The sequence below is a fragment of the Acanthopagrus latus genome, chromosome 9 (genome assembly GCF_904848185.1).
Source record: "Acanthopagrus latus isolate v.2019 chromosome 9, fAcaLat1.1, whole genome shotgun sequence".
Classification (NCBI taxonomy): domain Eukaryota; kingdom Metazoa; phylum Chordata; class Actinopteri; order Spariformes; family Sparidae; genus Acanthopagrus; species Acanthopagrus latus.
The window spans coordinates 26,465,987-26,484,893 of NC_051047.1; the positions used below are offsets into that span (position 1 = coordinate 26,465,987).

At 42.4% G+C, this 18,907-nt stretch overlaps 1 protein-coding gene and 1 long non-coding RNA gene across 3 annotated transcripts in view; one reads left to right on the forward strand and one right to left on the reverse strand.

Annotated features, from left to right (window-relative positions):
- Positions 1 to 315: 315 nt before the first annotated feature.
- LOC119026251 (ly6/PLAUR domain-containing protein 1-like) lies at positions 316 to 14,971 on the reverse strand. Of its 2 annotated transcripts, none has more exons than XM_037110484.1 (3): positions 14,636 to 14,971; positions 10,796 to 10,927; positions 316 to 1,963 (listed from the first exon to the last, which is right to left on the reverse strand). In XM_037110484.1, the coding sequence occupies exons 1-3, from the start codon at positions 14,688 to 14,690 to the stop codon at positions 1,728 to 1,730; spliced, it is 423 nt and encodes a 140-aa protein (XP_036966379.1). In that variant the 5' UTR covers positions 14,691 to 14,971; the 3' UTR covers positions 316 to 1,727. The 2 variants fall into 2 exon arrangements, with proteins under 2 accessions (XP_036966379.1, XP_036966380.1); XM_037110485.1 differs by lacking the exon at positions 14,636 to 14,971 and adding an exon at positions 11,022 to 11,942.
- LOC119026253 overlaps positions 3,250 to 18,907 on the forward strand; it is a 40,648-nt gene continuing 24,990 nt past the window's right edge. The window contains exons 1-2 of the long non-coding RNA XR_005077084.1: positions 3,250 to 3,330; positions 4,038 to 4,078. This is a non-coding gene — a long non-coding RNA (uncharacterized LOC119026253). The remainder of the gene's footprint in view (positions 3,331 to 4,037; positions 4,079 to 18,907) is intronic.

The window sequence follows — 18,907 nt, forward strand, 5'->3', positions numbered from 1 at the left end:
ACGTGAAGTTTAAACCCGCGAGGCACAAAATCATGTGAAATCTGTTTCTTAACACGAGAAATGAAATTTGAACACACAGAGATTAAATAATGTCAAATATTCTTGTGAGTTAGAATTTCAACATGTTGAAATACAAAACATGGTGCATGAAATCATGTGAACTCCTCATTTTCACATGTGAACAAACATTTTATTGTGAAAAGTCTTTTCACATGAAAATGAAATTTAATTTTCACATTTCAATCATATATGTGATGTTTTCTTTTTCCCACATGTGAGTTGGAATTTTCACATGTGGAAACAAAACACATGAAATTTACTTCTTCACATTTTAATTCAACATTTTAACACATTTTATTTTAACATGACAACAGATGTTCACATGTGAACTTGAAGTTTTCACGGATGTTTTGGCTTTTTTGGGGGGGAAATTATAATGAAAACGTTCACATGTTTCACAAGTGGCACGTAAAATCATGTGAAATTTGCTTCATCACATGTGAACTCAACATTTTCACATGCATTTGGCTTTTCTTTCCATGTGAAACAAACTTTTTATGTAAAAGTTTGATAATGTCACATGTGACAGTTTCACAAATGAGTTTCCACATGTAACTGAAAACTGCCACATAAGAAATAAACATTTTCACATGTGAATTAGAATTTCCTCATGCAGAAAAAAACACATTGCACATAAAATCATGTGAAATTTACTTTGTCACATCCACCCAATCGTTTTCACACAATTTAATTTGCAGTTGAGTTACATTTTTACATTACAAGTCATTTTGCCAAATTGTGAACTTGAAAAAAAAAGTCAAATTAAATATTTTTACATGATTAAGATTCGAAGTGAAATTACATATTCACATAATTTACACCTGTTCAGATGTGAAACAAAAGAAATAAAAGATTGCACATCAAATCACTGGAAATCTGACTCGTTACATGTGATTTCAACATTTTCACACACTTTTAACTGTGAATGTCTTTTTTCCACATGAGAAAAATAACATTCAGTCGAATTTCAATGTGAACTGGACGTTTCCACATGAGACATTTACATTTTTCGTGTGCATTTTATAGGTGATTGGTTTATTTTTTACATTTCTGGATACAAATTTGATGTTTTTATGTTTCCCACTGTGTTCTCGTCTGTTTCCAGTGAGCTGTCGGTCTGATACGATCACACTGGAGCTCTGAAAGGCCGAAGGGCTGCTGGAGGCTTTAATATCATCACTGCTGCGAATGTTTCCCATCACCTGACTGCACCTGCCTGTGCAGAATCGTTGTCAAACACATCACACATCGTCCTCTCCAGTTCATAAATGCAGTGAAACGATTGTCCCGGGTTTTTGATTTTAGAAGAAAGCACAGAGCTCCTCGTCGGGCTCAGACGACGACTGGCAGGTCTGAGCTGTAGTTTTCCTGCAACACGCCTCGTGTTCGACCTTGTCGTGTGAGTAAACAAAGGACGGATGAGAATGAGCCGCCTGCTGCCCGACACAAAACCCGGGAGCTGTTTCCTCTGACGTCACCTCGCCCAGCTGCACCGCCGCCATCATGTTTACGACACGTGTGATGATGAAAAATGTTCCCAGTGGGCGACAGAGAGCCAAGAACAAATAACTGTACACAGAATTTTTATATCTACGTATCCGTCAGTGTCTCTGGAACAGTTCGGTTCACGTCGTCGCCGCTGTCACAACATTTCCACGTCAGCTCTGTCAGCACAGGGCGGAGGACAGCAGGACGTAGAGAGAGAACACGGGGAGCCGCGTGGCGCTCAGGGCAACGCCGGCCGACGGCGGCGGGCGTTTCTTCTGCCGCGGCCCGTTACACAGCGGCGTGTTGCAGCAGGTGATGCACACCGAGTTCAGCTTGCCGGTGCAGAACTGCTGGTAGCCAGAGGAGGCGATGAGACAGGCTCCCGACGAGGCGCACGACTTTCGGTAGTGAATCCCTTAAAACAAGCACAGAAAAGAGACAAATTAGGCTCGTGATGAGAGGATTAGAGGCTGCGAGAGGGAGCAGAGACAGAAACAGAGAGACGGGGGTGTAATTAAAGATAAATCTGGTCTTTCATGGAAGGGAAACAGCTGTGTGTTATTAGGTTAACACCCCGTTTACAGAGCTCTGTCAGCCCGGAGTGAAATGTTGGCATGTTGTGTTTCGTCCAAATCGTCACTTCTACACTCACATCACACCTGTTACAAGTTTTTGTAAATAGGGCGAAAAATAAGGCAGATTTTTTTGACTCTGTGCACGAATGAATATGAAGTTTTCTGCGTCTGTTAGTGAAAGAAAAACACACTAAAAAGTGTAAATACAGTCACTTCCAGTGTGTCTTCAGCCTCAGAATCACTGACTTCTCCTCCACCTGCTTGGGTCATTTTTCCTCTTCTGCACTGTAAAGCCTTGATTAAAAGAGTGTTTGTGGGATTAGTGGAGGGAAGCCGTAACATTTCGCTGACATTTTCCTCCCGAGAAAATTTAGATTTTTTATTTTTTTTTCCCCGAGCGCGTGAACTTCCAACAACCCTTCGTAATGTGCGAGTCCTCCTCTACTCCACCCGGGTGCAACCGATACAGCCGAAGACCCGCCTGCTCATTTAAATTGTGCATCCTGCCATGTCTTACATGCACCGCAAATACCAGCGCAGGTCCCGGGAGGTGTTGAGTAATCCAGAGGAAACACAGTGTGAAATGTTGCCGAGCTCTGGAGGGAAATGTCCCGTCTCCCCACACAGCCCGGAGATTAAAAACCCGACTCACACTCAGTTTATATCTCTGCTTTTAGCTTCTGCTCGAAAACCTTTAAGAAGGCCGTTGATTTTAACACGACTTGAAGAGAAAAACGCGGCCGTGACACATAATCTGTTGGTGTTTTTATCTCGAGCAGTGACTGGAAGGTAACGAGAGCTGATGCAGAGAACAGATCTGATGACTTTTCTCACCTCGAACCATCGAAAAACAAATCTACTTTCATCCAGAAACATCCAAACTTTAAACCTTTCATATGTTTTTAGAGATGGACTTCCTGCAAAAATGTTCAGATCAGCTCGTTACAGTTTCAACATCCACCGATATTTCAACCAACCCAGAAGAAATGTTGGTTTTCTACTTTATTCTGCAAACCACAGGTTGTCATGCTTCTGGTTTGGTCATTGTTTCCTGCTTTATTTTGAAAGGTTCACCCTCACCTGTCACGTTGTGTTACTTCCTGTCTTGATTGTCCTGATGAGTCTCACCTGATCATCCTGTGGATCTCACTTCCTGTTTTCTGTCCTCATGTTTCTGGATTCCTGCTCACGCTGCCTCGAGCTTCTGGTTTGTTCTTCTTCTGTTTTATGTTTTTAATTCTCTTTGGTGTTGATTTTAGGCTGCAGCTTCATTATTAAAGCTCTTGTTTCAGCTTTTGCTCTCAGCCTGACTGCTCCTGTGTGTCTTGTATTTGAGGCGCTCACAATTTTTGTAAACTGTAACACAGATTTGCTGAAACTTTTACGTTACTTTACATCCGAATTTCCAGTTTTATGTCTTGAAAAATGTCTCGTTAGACACACTGATAACACAATGAAAATGTAATCTGAAGCACATTGTGGAAACGTTCATTTAAACTATTCTTGATCTGCAGAAACGTGAAATACCAACACTGTATTGTCTCCAGTCGACTTGAATTAAGAGTTAAGAGTTCAACAACTATTCCTGATAACTGATTTATGAGTTTGAGGAAAGTTTTAAGGGGGAAAAACCTCAAACTTCTGTGATTCCAGCTTCTTAAATGTGAATATCTTCTGTTTTCTTTCTTCCTTTCTGACCGAGAACTGAGAATCTTTTGGGTTGTGGACAAAACAAGACACTTGAACATCGTCTCAGGCTCTAAGAATCACCGATCGACATCTTTTATCCTTTTGAATCCTTGAAAAAATAACGGGCAGATGAATCTACACTGACAATAACCATTAGCTGCAGCTCTGGCTGAGTTTCACAGGTTTCAGCGCTCAGTCTAAACTGATCCTTTTTATTGCTTTCAGATGTTGAACTTCAGACGACGTTTCACTCTCTCTGATCCTCGGTGAGTAAAGAACAACAGTTTTTACTCTTCAGCTGACAGCTTGAAGTTGTCAAAGGTAAAAACGAGGCTGCGCAGTCCGACTAGATTTATTCTTACAGGCTGCTTCTTTAACTTTCACTCTGTGAGGATTTAAAATCACATTTAACTGTCTGTCACGGTGAAAGTGAGCAAAGGTTTAATCCTTCACTTCCACCGCAGACTTTTGTTTTTCCGAGTTTCCAACTTGTGGTCTTGAACGCATCACTGATGTTGACAACCGTTAACTAAATTAAAAAGCATCAAAATGTCTTCATGTTGTTAATTAACTCTCAGTATAAAACTGTGTTGCTACAGTTGTTGTGGGAGAACAAACGCTGTGAAAGAGCCGCTGGCAGATTAAAAAAAACAGCAGCTAGCAACATAAAAAAAAAAAAAAACGCTGTGTTGCATTTTTCACTTCAAACAATGTTAAAAAATCCCCAAAGTTATGATTTTATTTACCTCCCCAAAGAATGAAGTGCAGCTAAAGACGAGATCTGTGGCCTCAGGTGGTCCAGAGGATGAGTCAGTATGTGTCCACCTGTATCAAACACCTCATCACAGGCCAGTTAACGATGTTCCTGACTGAAAGACTCGTGAGCCGATTGTGTCTGCAGATCGAAACGAATAAAAAAATAGTCTTTGTGAAGTTATAACTTTAATTTGTAGTGTGAAAAACAAGGTAGACTGTTAAATAGCTGCTTTTTAGAATGAAGTTTGGTTAACTGGTCCGTCCACTCAACAGACCCCCAGGATCAGAAGATGTTTAAATGTTAATAAAACACAAAAGTTAACTAACCTTCTAATAATGTAATGAAGTAACATTAACAAGCTAAAATATTACATATTGATATAGTGGTATCATGTAAACAAACTGGTATTTAAAGTGTTGATATTTAAAAACTGAATATTTGGTCATTATTATCAGAACTGATGTTGGTGGAAGAGTGTAACCCAGTGAAAGTTTAAAGTTTTTTTGACATTTTTTGCACAAAATGTGCTCTGAGTTATTTATTTTTTACACTTTTTATCGGTTGCATGAGAGTTACAGGTCCTGTATGTATAAAAGGTATTAATATTATAATATTGTCGGTGTTTAACCTTTTTTTAAAACACTGGCAGTGTTTTAAGGACAGTATCTGCTCTCGGCTCGCTGCACACACCTCCTGACAGATCCAACACCTCCCTGAGTTATTGTCCTTTAAGTGCTCGATCAAAATTTTTATTTTCTTTAATGAAATCCAGACTTTTTATTGCTTAAAAGAAAAAAAACTACAGCTTTAATGTCCCTGCTGAGCATTTATCTGGATGACATCTTTATGTCGGCTGCCGTCTGATTTCACAGCTCGGCCGAGTTTAATTTAGACGAATAATAAACCTCACAGATCGGACTGATGCACGTCTGACACGCTGACTTAAATAAAACAACGCTTTATTTAAAAGAGAGAACTGAGTCTACAGTCATCAGCCGGCTCTAACTTCCCATTTTCAACCATCAGCTTGTGTCGATACTTTTCCTTGTTTTTTTGTCAGGACCACAGGAGTAAAACGAGCGTCGTCGATCGGTGATTTATTCAGTTTAAATCTAATTTAGAGGAGCAGTCGACACGCGGACACGTCGGCCCGGCTCGCTCCATCCTGAGCAGCCGAGCGTGATGCTTCTCATTAAACTAAAGAGCACAAGTTCTCTCAGAAACTTGATAAGAAATTTCATTCCCCCCACCCACCCAGTAAATTAACTCAACAGCGTAATTTAGATTGAAGTGCTGAATCTCAGAATTCCCAGGCACAAATGAAATTAAATCCCCCTCGAGCTCCTCGGACGTTTACAAAGTGTTTCCTGTTGTGTTTTCCGGGATTCGTTCTGCAGATATTTGCTCGACGCTGCAGCGCCGCACGGATTTTCATGCTCATTATGTGCACATATGGAATACAATCACTGTGTAGCAGAGATGATGTTTGTTGCTGAATTTCAATTAGAAGAGCTCTCCTGGCAATGAATTATCTCAAGGTGATGAATCAAATATCAGATGATTAACATCGTAATCTAATTAGGGTGTTTTCTAACCTGCTGTATACAGATAATAGACTTTATCTCTTCAACTTTTCTATTAATTAGGACGTCAGGAAAACTTAAATGTGTTGTATCAGAGTGCAGAGTGAGTTCACTGCTTCAGCAATCGGTTAATGTTCAGTGGTGGATTATTTTAAGTGTTTGCTGATTAACAGAGCCGGAAGATTACATTTTTCAAGATGCATTAAAGGAATTTCACAATATTTGGACTTGTTTAAGCAATCGTAAATGTTTGGTGGTTAAAATAGTGTGTGTCAGAACTTCTGGAGGAGTAAACACACAGAGTCTGCTCTGAGACTTTTTTAACTTTGGGGATTAAAAATTGGATTCTTCACTCCTGTTTATCGGCCCGACTGCAGCAGTGACCGTTTGTCGGGTGTTTATGTTCTGTAATGTGCTGACTGGAGCTGGAGGGGATGAAATGTACTTTACTACGAGAGGAGAGAGAGAGAGAACCAGAACCAGAACCAGAGTCTCTGCTGAGTGAGCGTTGACCTCAGTGTGTCGGTTGCTGTGTCTCAGTTCAGGGTCTGCGTCCTCTGAAGGACTCGGCCTCTGTGGTCTTCGAAGGCGAGTCCTTCAGAGACCTTGTTCACCTCGTCAGCTGTTTTGGAGCATTTCCTGGTTGCGTCACCAGATGTTTTACCCTTACGTCACGATTTCTGCCGCCCAGGCCCGCAAAAGTGACAATCTACACCACGTGATGTCGCCATTTTCTCTGTTTCTTTCTTCTTTTTCGGGCATGCAAAGAATCTTGGGATATGTGAGGAGGATCGTAGCGGTGCATCCTCAAAAACAGGGAAAAGAAGGAGCAACTGGAGGAGCCTTCAGATTGGGACAACCTTCACGCCGTGTTGTGACATATGCAGACCCTGAACTGAGACACAGCAGCTGTCCTGCTTACATCCAGTGTTCATTAGGGTTTTCTGTTTGTTTTGGGCAGATTGTTAACATCAGTGTTCACTCCTCCATCAGACGTTAATCTGTTGTTAATATAAAATATTGATTAGTGCAGATTTAAACATGATATATACATAAAACAATACCAAAGTAGACGGCTGTGTTTATGTTGCACTAGTTCGTTCATTATGAGATGCAGGACGATCACAGCAGACTTTAATCCTGCGGTCTTTGGAAGTGGCTTTGTCTGCTTTTTACATTAATTTAGTCACCGTCCTGGAAAAATTGCCTCTGAAAAATTGAAGGGAGGCCAATTTCACGTCCCTCGCCACCGTACATCTTCCTCCCCCTCGTCTTTTTTTAAAAAAAGAAGGGCAGAGGACGTTGAAATGAAAGGTGGCCTGGCGGAGCGTCGCAATCATCCCTCCTTTAAAGACAGTGGGAGAGGATCGCTGCTCGCTCAGGTAAAAGCAGAGTCTTTTATCATGTCTGCAGACATAATCACAGGGAGATGATGATGATGATGTTAATCACAGAAGATGGAAGCCAGGCTCGTCTTTTGCTACCTAACATAAAAGTAGCCGTCATGTGGTGGAGGTGGGTCACGAGTCTCTCGGCTCCTGATGGTTTTGAAGGTGGATTTTCACCCTTTAAGTTTCACCAGGTGGCTTATTTCTCAGCTCGATTGTTGGCGACTGACTTCACAATTCCCCCCGGATACAGAAGAAACAGAAAATAGCCCAGTTCAGGATGTTAATTAACACTTCTGCATCGTTTACATCCACCTGACAGAGCTGCATGTGAAGCGGATCACAGGGCGAGTATTCTCAAAACATCTCTTCACTTAAGCGCACTGCACAGAGGCGGCAGAGCACCTGTGGACGTTTGTATCGCATTTCAAGTAGTGATCAGGTGCGGTCAGCCGGGTTTCTGAGCCTCCTTCTCATGCAGAGCGGCATTAATGATAACACCGGGAGATAAAGGCCGGGACGTACACGAGCATTCATGTGGAAATTTTCTTATTAAGGAACTGTCGACTCTCCAGCGCCGTGCGCCGCCCTTTGGATCTGGAGCCACGTTTACAGAGACAGGAGCTCATCGCTTTGGCTCATCAGCAGCAGAGAGAGGAGAAAATAATGGTTCCTAATTTTTGCTGGGTGTGAAAACAAAGTGGACCCGGGGCGTAAAGAGCGACCTTTTCAGAGTTTTCACCCGGCGGCAGCAAAACAGGCTCGTAAACACACGAGACATTATTCATTACTGAGGCCACACGTAACAAAACCATCTTCTGTTCCCCCGTCTTCCTCGGCATCGTGTCAAGAATATTTGCATCCAAATGAATCCGCTGAAAACAACTCAACACGCCTTAGTTCATATTCCAACCTATAGGTGGCGCTTGAAATTCACCAAAAACAGCTTGTGCACTGTATACAAACAGACAGTAGAAGAAGAAACCAAGCACAAGAAGAAGACAAAAATGGCTAGTGCAAGGAAACCAGAATCGTTTGTGTGGACTGATAATGAGGTCGAACTGCTGCAAATCACACTCGACTACAGGGCGAGTACGGCTCAATATCTTCTGCAGCACGAACACGAGCATGTAGTCTCCCGTTGTTGTTATCAGACGTCCTGCGGTTCAGAAGTTGAAGGCTAGAGTTTGAGGGGCGATGGCGTCATCGATACGCAAAGTGTGTGGATTCGCTGTCCAAACAAGAACGCAATTTTTCCACCCTGACAGCAGAGACGTGCATTTACAGGATCCATGTGGACGATCGGCCAAAATGATGCAAAACACGTCTTAGACACAAAAGCGTTTCCACGTGTTTGGCCCTTTAACCTGCAGAGGATGAATTACTCGCACTTAAAAAGTCTGTGAGCACAAACAAAGTTTCAGATGTGCACAGAAGTTATAAATCTTCACTGATTAAGATGAATTTCTGAGCACAAAACAAAAGCAAGTTGGTTTGATGAATCTAAAAGACAGAAGCGATAGATAGAAGACGTCAAGCTGAAGCGGAGATAAATCGAGCGAGGACAGATGTTTACATCAGGTCCGTGACGTCGCTTCATGGATGGATGGATATTAAGAAACATGAGCATAAAAAAGAAAATGAACATAATATAAGAATTAAAAAGCCATGAGAACTATGAACCGTCACACTGAAGGAGTTTATCTGTACGGAGGTCCAACAGAATAAGTTTCACCCGATAAAGCTTAAAAAGAACAGTGCAAGAATAAACTGATGATGTAAATTAAATGCAGATTGAGATATAAATATTAACAAACTTAAAGCACTTGTGTGTCTGCTGCATATAGAGATTAAAAGGAACAATAAATATTAATAAGAACAAAAAAGTAATTATCAAACGAAGCCATTTTCGTGGCTAATAAAGCAAATAACTGACATCCACAGAAGTCTGTGGCTGATAATTAACTTCCCACAGCTGGATTAGAAAGGTGTTAATGGCTGCTAATGATAATAATATTCACTTTATTTATAGAGCAGCTTTAATAACAGAGTTAACAAAGAACCAGACTTGTGTTGCAAGAAAGTGAAGACGAGTGGAGATGTGAGTTTTTTTTCTAATGACTTCCTGTTATTAATTTGATTCATGTAATCAATCAGCAACAGATGTTTTAAATGTGTGAATGTTCCTGAGTGTCTCGTGGAGTTTCAGGACAAATTTCAACTTGATCCAGTGAAAAATAAATGATTGGTGAAGCTGAGAATCCACAGAAACACCGTCCAAGTCTTTGTCTGAAGGACGTTTGTGGTCAAATCTAACTGAAGCTCACGTCATATCGACAGAATTCAAAGACTTTTAAAGTTAAAGGTAGAATCAGTAGGATTTTTGTCCCAGCTGTTCCTGAACGCACCACAAAGACAGTTGATTGTTGAGTCTCATTCCCAGGACGTCACATAGACACATGTTGGGTTGGTAAAGCGTCCCGACCAGCAACAAAGAGAGAAAATCAGAAACTCTCTGCAGATACGAGACACTAACACGCCTTTTCTCCACGTTCCAGCCTCCCTCTCTGTCTTTGTTTCATCTCCGTCTGCTGTGATCAAAAATAAACCACGATTCCCTTCAAGTGCATTCACACGAAAATATGAGGAGGACAAAGTTCAGATGTTTGTGCTCAGGTGTCGGGAGGAAAAATAAAAAGTCAAGCTGATATCGATCGATCGGCTCGACTATAAAACTTGTATGACTGGAGGCCCGAACACAAACCTGCCGCTGATACTCTCCTCGGTTCATATCCATGACTTCTGCTTCAGATTCTCATCTACAGCTCAGACTTTCATCCTCTAATAGAGCAGTGAAGAGCAGCTCCCTGCTGACCTGAGATCAGCCCACTGACACTCTGACTTCTGGCTGCAGAGGTTGTCTTCTCTGTGTTTCTCTCTGTTTTCTGCCCACAATATAAACTGTAAACCGGTTTCTTGCTCTTCTTTTGTTCGGAAACAAGACACCTTGAGCAAAAAAACGACGCACACTCTGACGCTGCGACTGCAAAAACACACAAACTAATCCCACAACAACTAGACGGCGCTCGGAGACGCTCAATTTCACGCCTTTCGTTTCAAAGATTCATATCGCCACCAAAGTCTAATCCGATCTTCTAGGATTGAGGCCAATCCGAGACGTCCTGACAGGAGAAACGATCAGAGACGAAAACATACGGAGACGGAGGAAAACCAGCTGGAGACGTGACGACTCACCGTCCTCCTTCACCAGCACCTCCTTCTGACACATGTCCTGCACGTTGACGGTGCAGTTGACGATGAAGTCCGGCGTGGAGCAGTCGTGTGTCATCTCCTCACACTGGTAGCACTGAATCTGCAGAGCCAGCCCTGTAAAACACACACACACACACACACACACACACACAGTCAATTATTAAATCTCCTTCCATCAGATGATTCTCGGCAGCAGGTTACACTCCACCTCCAGCAGCCGTAACACTTTTCATTTAGATCCTCCGTTTTACCATCTCGAGCTTCATGAATAAAAAATGACCCAGTTTCATCTCGACGCCGAGTTCAGTTTCATTTTGGTGAAAATTCTGGAACGCTTCTGGTTTCTTGACCGTTTCGAATTGATGTGACGGACGGCCTTTAATTATTTATCTGCATGCGAGTTGCTGCACGGTTTCATCACGTCTCGCTTTGATGGTCGATGTTTAAATATCTCTGACATAAAACTGAGTTGTTTGTTGAAAACTTGCTTCACTGAGTCTCCTTCAAAATACTCAGATACTCAGAATTATTCAGTTTCAGCCAGTACAAATACACCTTGACCTGCTACTTTGATCGGTTCTTTTGTTCTCAATCAAGTGACTCAGTGTTCTGGCTTTTAATGTCATGAACCTGCCTCCCCTCTCGTCGTCTTGCAGGAGTGTTTGTTGAACTATTGTGCCGAGTTCGTTCCAAACATGCTGCTCCAAAGGGGCAGATTCGCTGGTCTGTGGAATTGCTGCTTGCAGCTGCAGAGAAAAGCTAAATCAGGCAAAATTACACCTGACACCGTTTTTCTTCAGGCTCCGAGCGACACACCTGACATGACATGGTAACATCACCTGGCAGTGCTCGAGTGTGTGCATCATTTCGGTTCAGGTTGGACCGATTATTGGGGCCAATAATCAGCATTTTTCAGATTATCTGTGTGAAAAACTACATTTATTTATTTATTTGCAGCATCCTTTTTTATGCCTGTGTTGTCTCAACAAACCACCAGAAAGTGCGTCAGGCTTTGAAGACAACGTTCGTGGTGGCCAAACTGTGTAATTACATCATCACGTGACGCACTGTGGCCCAAAAATGACTGTTCCCACAAATTTACACTGTGAAGGAAGCAAGATTATCTGTTAATCTGTTAGCGCCTCCTGAACCGATCAGACTCATCGTTGCCCCGATAAAATCAGACCTTTCCATCTGGATGGTCGATGCGTTCTGATCTGGACCGCAACAACCAATGAGAGAGGCATCCTCGAGCAGCTGACGGTGTTGCCAAGCAACGGTAAACATTCTAGCCTTTGAGGCTAACGTCAGCTAGCGTACTAGCTTAAAAACTCACCTCCGAAACATATCCAAAATACTTCCAGTGGAGCAACAGAAGGAAAGTTCTTTTGTCGTCTTTTTAACGTCTACTGACGTCCTTTTGTCGTTCAAAATTCAACTTTGTAATTCAACAGTGTAAGTTTAGTCACAGACCTCTGAAGAACTTCTTGTGGTTCATAATTAAAGAAAACAGCTGCACGGAGTGAAATTTGAAAAATCAAATCATGAAAAACTTTTAATTTAGTTTTGTTAGCAGCCTTCTCACCTCAGTACCTCCACCGCCAGACATGAACATGAGCTGATGTGTGTGATTAGAGGATGTTACGACAGATACTGGAGGACAATTACACGAGTTCCTTGTTTACATGAATATTAAAGCGGCAAAATCTGTTTTGGCACCTCAGAAGTGGAACAAACTCCCGACTGATGTCAGGACAGCAGAGTCGCTCGCCATCTTCCGACTCAGTTGTTCAGACTTCACCTCGACTTCCTCCCAACCCTGCACTCGTATGTTCGTATCGTTAGCACTTCGATCACAGCAGCGATGCACCTTGACAACTGTTTCTGTATTTCTTTTTCACTCCATCGATATGACGCGACTTCTCCCTTGTGACAAATGTACTTATTGTAGGTTGCTTTGGACAAAAGCTGAATGTAAATGTTGGGTAGAAATTGTCATTTTGTGTGATCTGGCGCCTCCCACAGTTCTCAAGTAGACAAAACTCATGACGTCATCGCAGTGTTATGTGTTGAAAACTTGTGTGTTGAAGTAAACGTGCGATCCGACCGTCTCCGCTGAAGTCACACTGAGCAGAAACAAGAGACAGAGACACCGTTCAGCCTCTTACAAGACACTGAACCGTCAACATGATTCTGACGCTGTTAATAATAATGTTTCTTTAACTGCCAACATTTGACCCTGGACACGAGGCTGCAGAGACAAACTGCTGCCTGTCGGATTCTCATCATATTCCTGTAACGTCTCTATGAACCATCAGTAGCGTCTGAGCTGCTGAGACTTCTACATCGAGACCAAACCACCTCTGTACCAGAACAGAGACACGACCGCAGACACGTTTCTGCAGGACCATTAATTCGGTAAACGTTTCTAAATCACAGCGTGAACACAGTTTCCAGCCGATCGCTGGTTTTGTTTTGAGGGATCGAGTCCAAGAGTCTTTTTACACTTTCAAAACTGGAAGAGCAAAAAAGACTCGAGCCTGACGATACTTGATTTTTCAACATATCCACCAATATTATTCATGACAGTGATCACAAAGACATGTGAGAGAAGCAGGACAGTTTAAAGTTTAAAGGGGCATTACGTAGTTCAAATGCAAAAAGCCAATATTTACATTAATAAGAAAGTAACAGTACAGACTCAGAAATACATTTTCCTGCATATATAAACAAAGAAAACTACACAGAGCACCTTTAACGCTGAACTTTATGATCTTAATGACATCATTGCACTGAAATAATAAACTTGTAAGATTATAAGTAAGCACAAGCATCTTTTTAAGCAATATAATCTTTAAAAACATCTCTCTGTGCGTGTCATTGGTGCATATCGGACCACAGACACCGACGTATCAATGAAAGGCTGATATCGACCGATGGTATCGATCGGGCTCCACTTTTAAGGCCATTTCAAGGGTGTTACATAAGAAATGAGAGTGAATGTTGTATTTGCTGCAGAATAAATCATGTGACTGGCGTTTTAAAAAGAGCGAGAACACGAGATTTAATGCACAAATTCATTGATCAGCATCAGTAAAACAGCCAGTAAACATAAAGTCTATAGTTCTGGTTATTAAACCTAACAGTGGAAGTTATTGACAATATTTTTAAGTATTGTGATGCAACTTGAAACACATTCGTGACTATTTTTATTCTGCAGTAATTTATGCATCCTCTTCACCACATTAGAGTGAAAGATTATATATTTTTTTTTGACTCCTTGACTCAGTATTTGAACATTATTGATGCTTTTCTCTTCCTCCATCACTGCCTGATCAAATAAGAGCCACCAGCAGACTCCTCTCCACTGCACCACTTCGATTAATGCAGGACATCTTCATCCCAGAGAGAAACAAGTCGCACTCAGGGAGAAGATTCCCAGTTAGAAGTGAAGTCAGAGTGGCTCTGCTGTCTTTATCTAAACTTACCCGCATCGTCTGAGACGCACGGGAGCGCAGATTTATCAGACTACAATCTCTAATCGATATAAAGGTGTGGCACCCGATACTTTTAATCTGAGCACATCCAATTCATTTTAATCTGTCCGTGAAATCATCGGGAACCTGCTGAACTTTACAGAGAGACCCCGCTGGATCAGATCAGACCGCTCCAAGCTGTGCGCAAAACCTCACCACCACCACCATCATCACCGCCGCTGCTGCTGCAGGTGCTGCTGCGCTTCTTCTCTCCAAAAAACAGAGCCAGGAAAACAAAACAAGTCGCCTTTTAATCCCGCAGAATAAAGCGTGAGTGTGTCCTCACCTGAGCCGAAGAAGACCAGGACCAGGAGCAAAGTTGAGACGGTGAACAGCCGCATGGTCCGCTTACTGTCGCTGCGCGCTCGAACATGAGAGGCGGAGGGTCTCCGGGGCTGAGGCGCGCACACACAGCAGCTCACAGCCGGGCATGGTGAGCCTCGACACCGCCTGCGACGACGCTTCACCTCGCTCTTATCCTCCGCTGACGCACGAGCGCGACTGTAGAGAGCACCACGTGACCAGAGAGGCGCTCTCACCTGATGTCCTCCGTGTCCATGTTGTGATCATTAAAGTGTTTATATGGAAATTTACATAAAGTTCAAAACAATCAGGAAGTGAATTATCAGCAGAATGTGAAGCAAATAACAGTTTGACTTTGTGTTGTTTGTGTTTATATTCTGTGTTTAATAGACTGTAAAGTTAGCAACACAGCTAACGAGCTAACAGAAGTGACAGTGAAGGATGTATAACAACAACAACAACAACAACAACAACAATGATAATGTAGAAGTTCTGATGTGTTTCTGGTCATTTATTTGAATTATGTTTAGTTCTACTTCATGTCCTGCTAACTGCAGTCGAGGGCTTTAAACTGAAAACAGCAGCAGTTAGCAGTTACTCAGACGACCAACACCATTATTACTACCAACACCACCAGTACCAGTACCAACACCACCAGTACCAACACCACCACCACCAGTACCAGTACCAACACCAACACCACCAGTACCAACACCACCAGTACCAGTACCAACACCACCAGTACCACTACCAACACCAACACCACCAGTACCAACACCACCAGTACCAACACCACCAGTACCAACACCAACACCACCAGTACCAACACCACCAGTACCAATACCACCAGTACCAACACCACCACTACCAACACCACCAGTACCAGTACCAACACCACCACCACCAGTACCAACACCACCAGTACCAATACCACTAGTACCAACACCACCAGTACCAGTACCAACACCAACACCACCAGTACCAACACCACCAGTACCAATACCACCAGTACCAACACCACCAGTACCAACACCACCAGTACCAACACCAACACCACCAACACCATTATTACCAGCAACACCACCAGTACCAACACCACCAATACCAACACCAGCACCACCAGTACCAACACCACCAGTACCAACACCAACACCACCAACACCAATATTACTACCAACACCACCACCACCAGTACCAACACCACCAGTACCAACACCAACACCACCAACACCACCAACACCAATATTACTACCAACACCACCACCACCAGTACCAACACCACCAGTACCGACACCACCACCACCAGTACCAACACCACCAGTAGCAACACCACCAGTACCAACACCACCAGTACCAACACCAACACCAACACCACCAGTACCAATATTACTACCAACACCACCACCACCAGTACCAACACCACCAGTACCAACACCACCAGTACCAACACCAACACCACCAGTACCAACACCACCAGTACCAACACCAACACCACCAACACCAATATTACTACCAACACCACCACCACCAGTACCAACACCACCAGTAGCAACACCACCAGTACCAACACCACCAGTACCAACACCAACACCAACACCACCAACACCACCAACACCAATATTACTACCAACACCACCACCACCAGTACCAACACCACCAGTACCAACACCACCAGTAGCAACACCACCAGTACCAACACCACCAGTACCAACACCAACACCAACACCACCAACACCACCAACACCAATATTACTACCAACACCACCACCACCAGTACCAACACCACCAGTACCAACACCACTAGTACCAACACCACCAGTACCAACACCACTATTACTAATACCACTACCACTGCAACCAGACTATGACCAACACCACCACCACCATTAACACCACTACTACAACCACTAATATCACCACCACCATTACCACTACTACCATCATTAATAATACCACTACCACTGCAACCGCTACAACCACCAACACCATCACGACCACCACCGCCACAAAAATAATATAAAAACTGTTAAAGTCATGTAGACATAATCCTTTAACACAAATACACATATACAACTTAAATTATTACAACAAATTCATCAGTCTGATGTCTGAGAAACTCCAAGAGGAAGCAGAGATGTTTGATCATCCATACACCCTAAATCTTCCTCATGTGGCCAAATAACTCCAGAATCATTATTTTCATTATTTATGGCCCATAATTAAACTATAAACTGACAGGACAGATTCAGTGCTTTGACCTCCAGAGACTCCAATAACAGCGTCAGTAATCTCAGTGCTGAAAATGACTTTATTAACATGCTTCGGTTTTATCTGCTGTCCCCCTCTGAGTCTATTAAAGATAACAGTATTTACACACTTGATAATAAAATGTTATTTTACATTTAATGTGAGAATCAGAAGTTGGGAGCAAACAGGCTTAAAGATGCTGCAGAGTAAAATGTTTTTTGCTTTTTTTAACTCACGTAAGGACAAACAGTAGAAATCTGCCTTCCAGTCTTTATTTCACTGGATGAATCCCAATAAAACACCAAAACAACAGAGTGAAATCTTTAAAAACATGTCACAAATGTAAAGTTTCATTTTTGTTACCGGCAAAATAACTTTGTCACTGTGGCTTTCAGCAAACTTTACTTAAACAGTAAACACTGCATTTGTTGTGGTCTATCTTCAGACGGTGGATAAACAGTGAGTATTTACAGCAGCAGGATGGTGTGTGTGGGATTAAGTCTAAACTACAGCGTGTGTGTGTGTGTGTGTGTGTGTGTGTGTGTGTGTGTGTGTGTGTGTGTGTGTGTTCATGATAATGAAGGAACGTGTCACCGGGTGCGACAGTGTGACTGACTGATGTGTTTTTAATTAGTTTGAGGAACTCTGGCACGGAGGAATAAGATATATCAGGGTTTGAATACAAAGACAATGCTTGTTTGGAAGATATATTCAGTAATTGCTGTTGGTTTGGGCGTCGTCATGGGAAACTCAGAAATATAGAATATAACCAGCATCATCCAGCCGAGGATCTCTAAGAATGACTTCCTTGTTAGATGATGCTTTACGCAGCAGGGTGGAAAGTGAGAGTAAGGAGATCTTCTGATAAGATCCGGTTTTGGTCTCATTATAAATATCCAGTTTTGGTTACTGGAAAATGTCTTGATGTCGTGTTAAAAATATAATTTCACTTGACTGCAAACTGTTCCAACATTTTGTGAGAAACATCCAGTTTCGTTGCCACAAATTCAACTGGAAATGAACCCAGTGTCTCGTGAAAATCATCTTGTTTCCAGCTGTAACACATCCCGACGTCTTCCCCAAAATTTGTGGTTTTGTTTTTTACTATCCTGCCTGGAAATTGTCCAAACTCCTGTTGTCTGCTTTTAAATTATCTGGTCAGAAATATCTACTTTTATTGCCTCAAACAGCTGGAAAATATTCCAGCATCTCATTAAAAAAACCTGTTTACGGCTGCAAATTGTGCTGATGTCTTGTCACAAACATCTGATATTGTTGCCATAAACACGGCTGGAAAATGTCTCGACAGTTCCAGTTTTTGGGCTGCAAATCTTCCTGACACCTCGTCAATAAAATCAGATTTTCTTGCCACTAACAAGCCTGTTAGATGTCCTGAAATCTGGTCTGAAACATCCAGCTGTGCTGCCACAAACATGACCTAGATATGTCCATTTTAAAAACCTCCAGTGTTTTTCACGCTAACAATTGTTGAAACATCTCCTGCTGATTCTGAAAATCAGCTCATGTGCATGTAATCTGACCCTGACATGAGACGAATGGCTGAAATGTTGGTATGATACACATGAAATGTACAATTATAACGTACTCGTGGTTTGCAGAAATGTCAACATTTCATTCTGGCGACTGTGCTGCTCACTGACCTGCAACCAAAGTTCGTCTTATTATTGATCTTTTCTCAACTTTGTACGTCTTTCGTTGCCTAATCTTCGCTGTTGGACCTGCCGAGAAATTAAAATCTGAAGTGCAGCAGCACTGACATCCTCGTCCAGCCGCAGAGTCTTTCTCATTTCAGACAGTGTAGCTGACCTGCAAGATGTCCGCGGGAACTTCACAGATGATTCTGTTTATTTCTGATTGGACCAAAGTTTGTTTTTTTTTTATGCTTGATTGTTTTACGATTTCACCACCACCGAGTTTTATCGCGGGACCTCTAACGGCGTCTTTTCATGAATAAAACCATAAAACAAGACTTTAAAACAACAGGCGC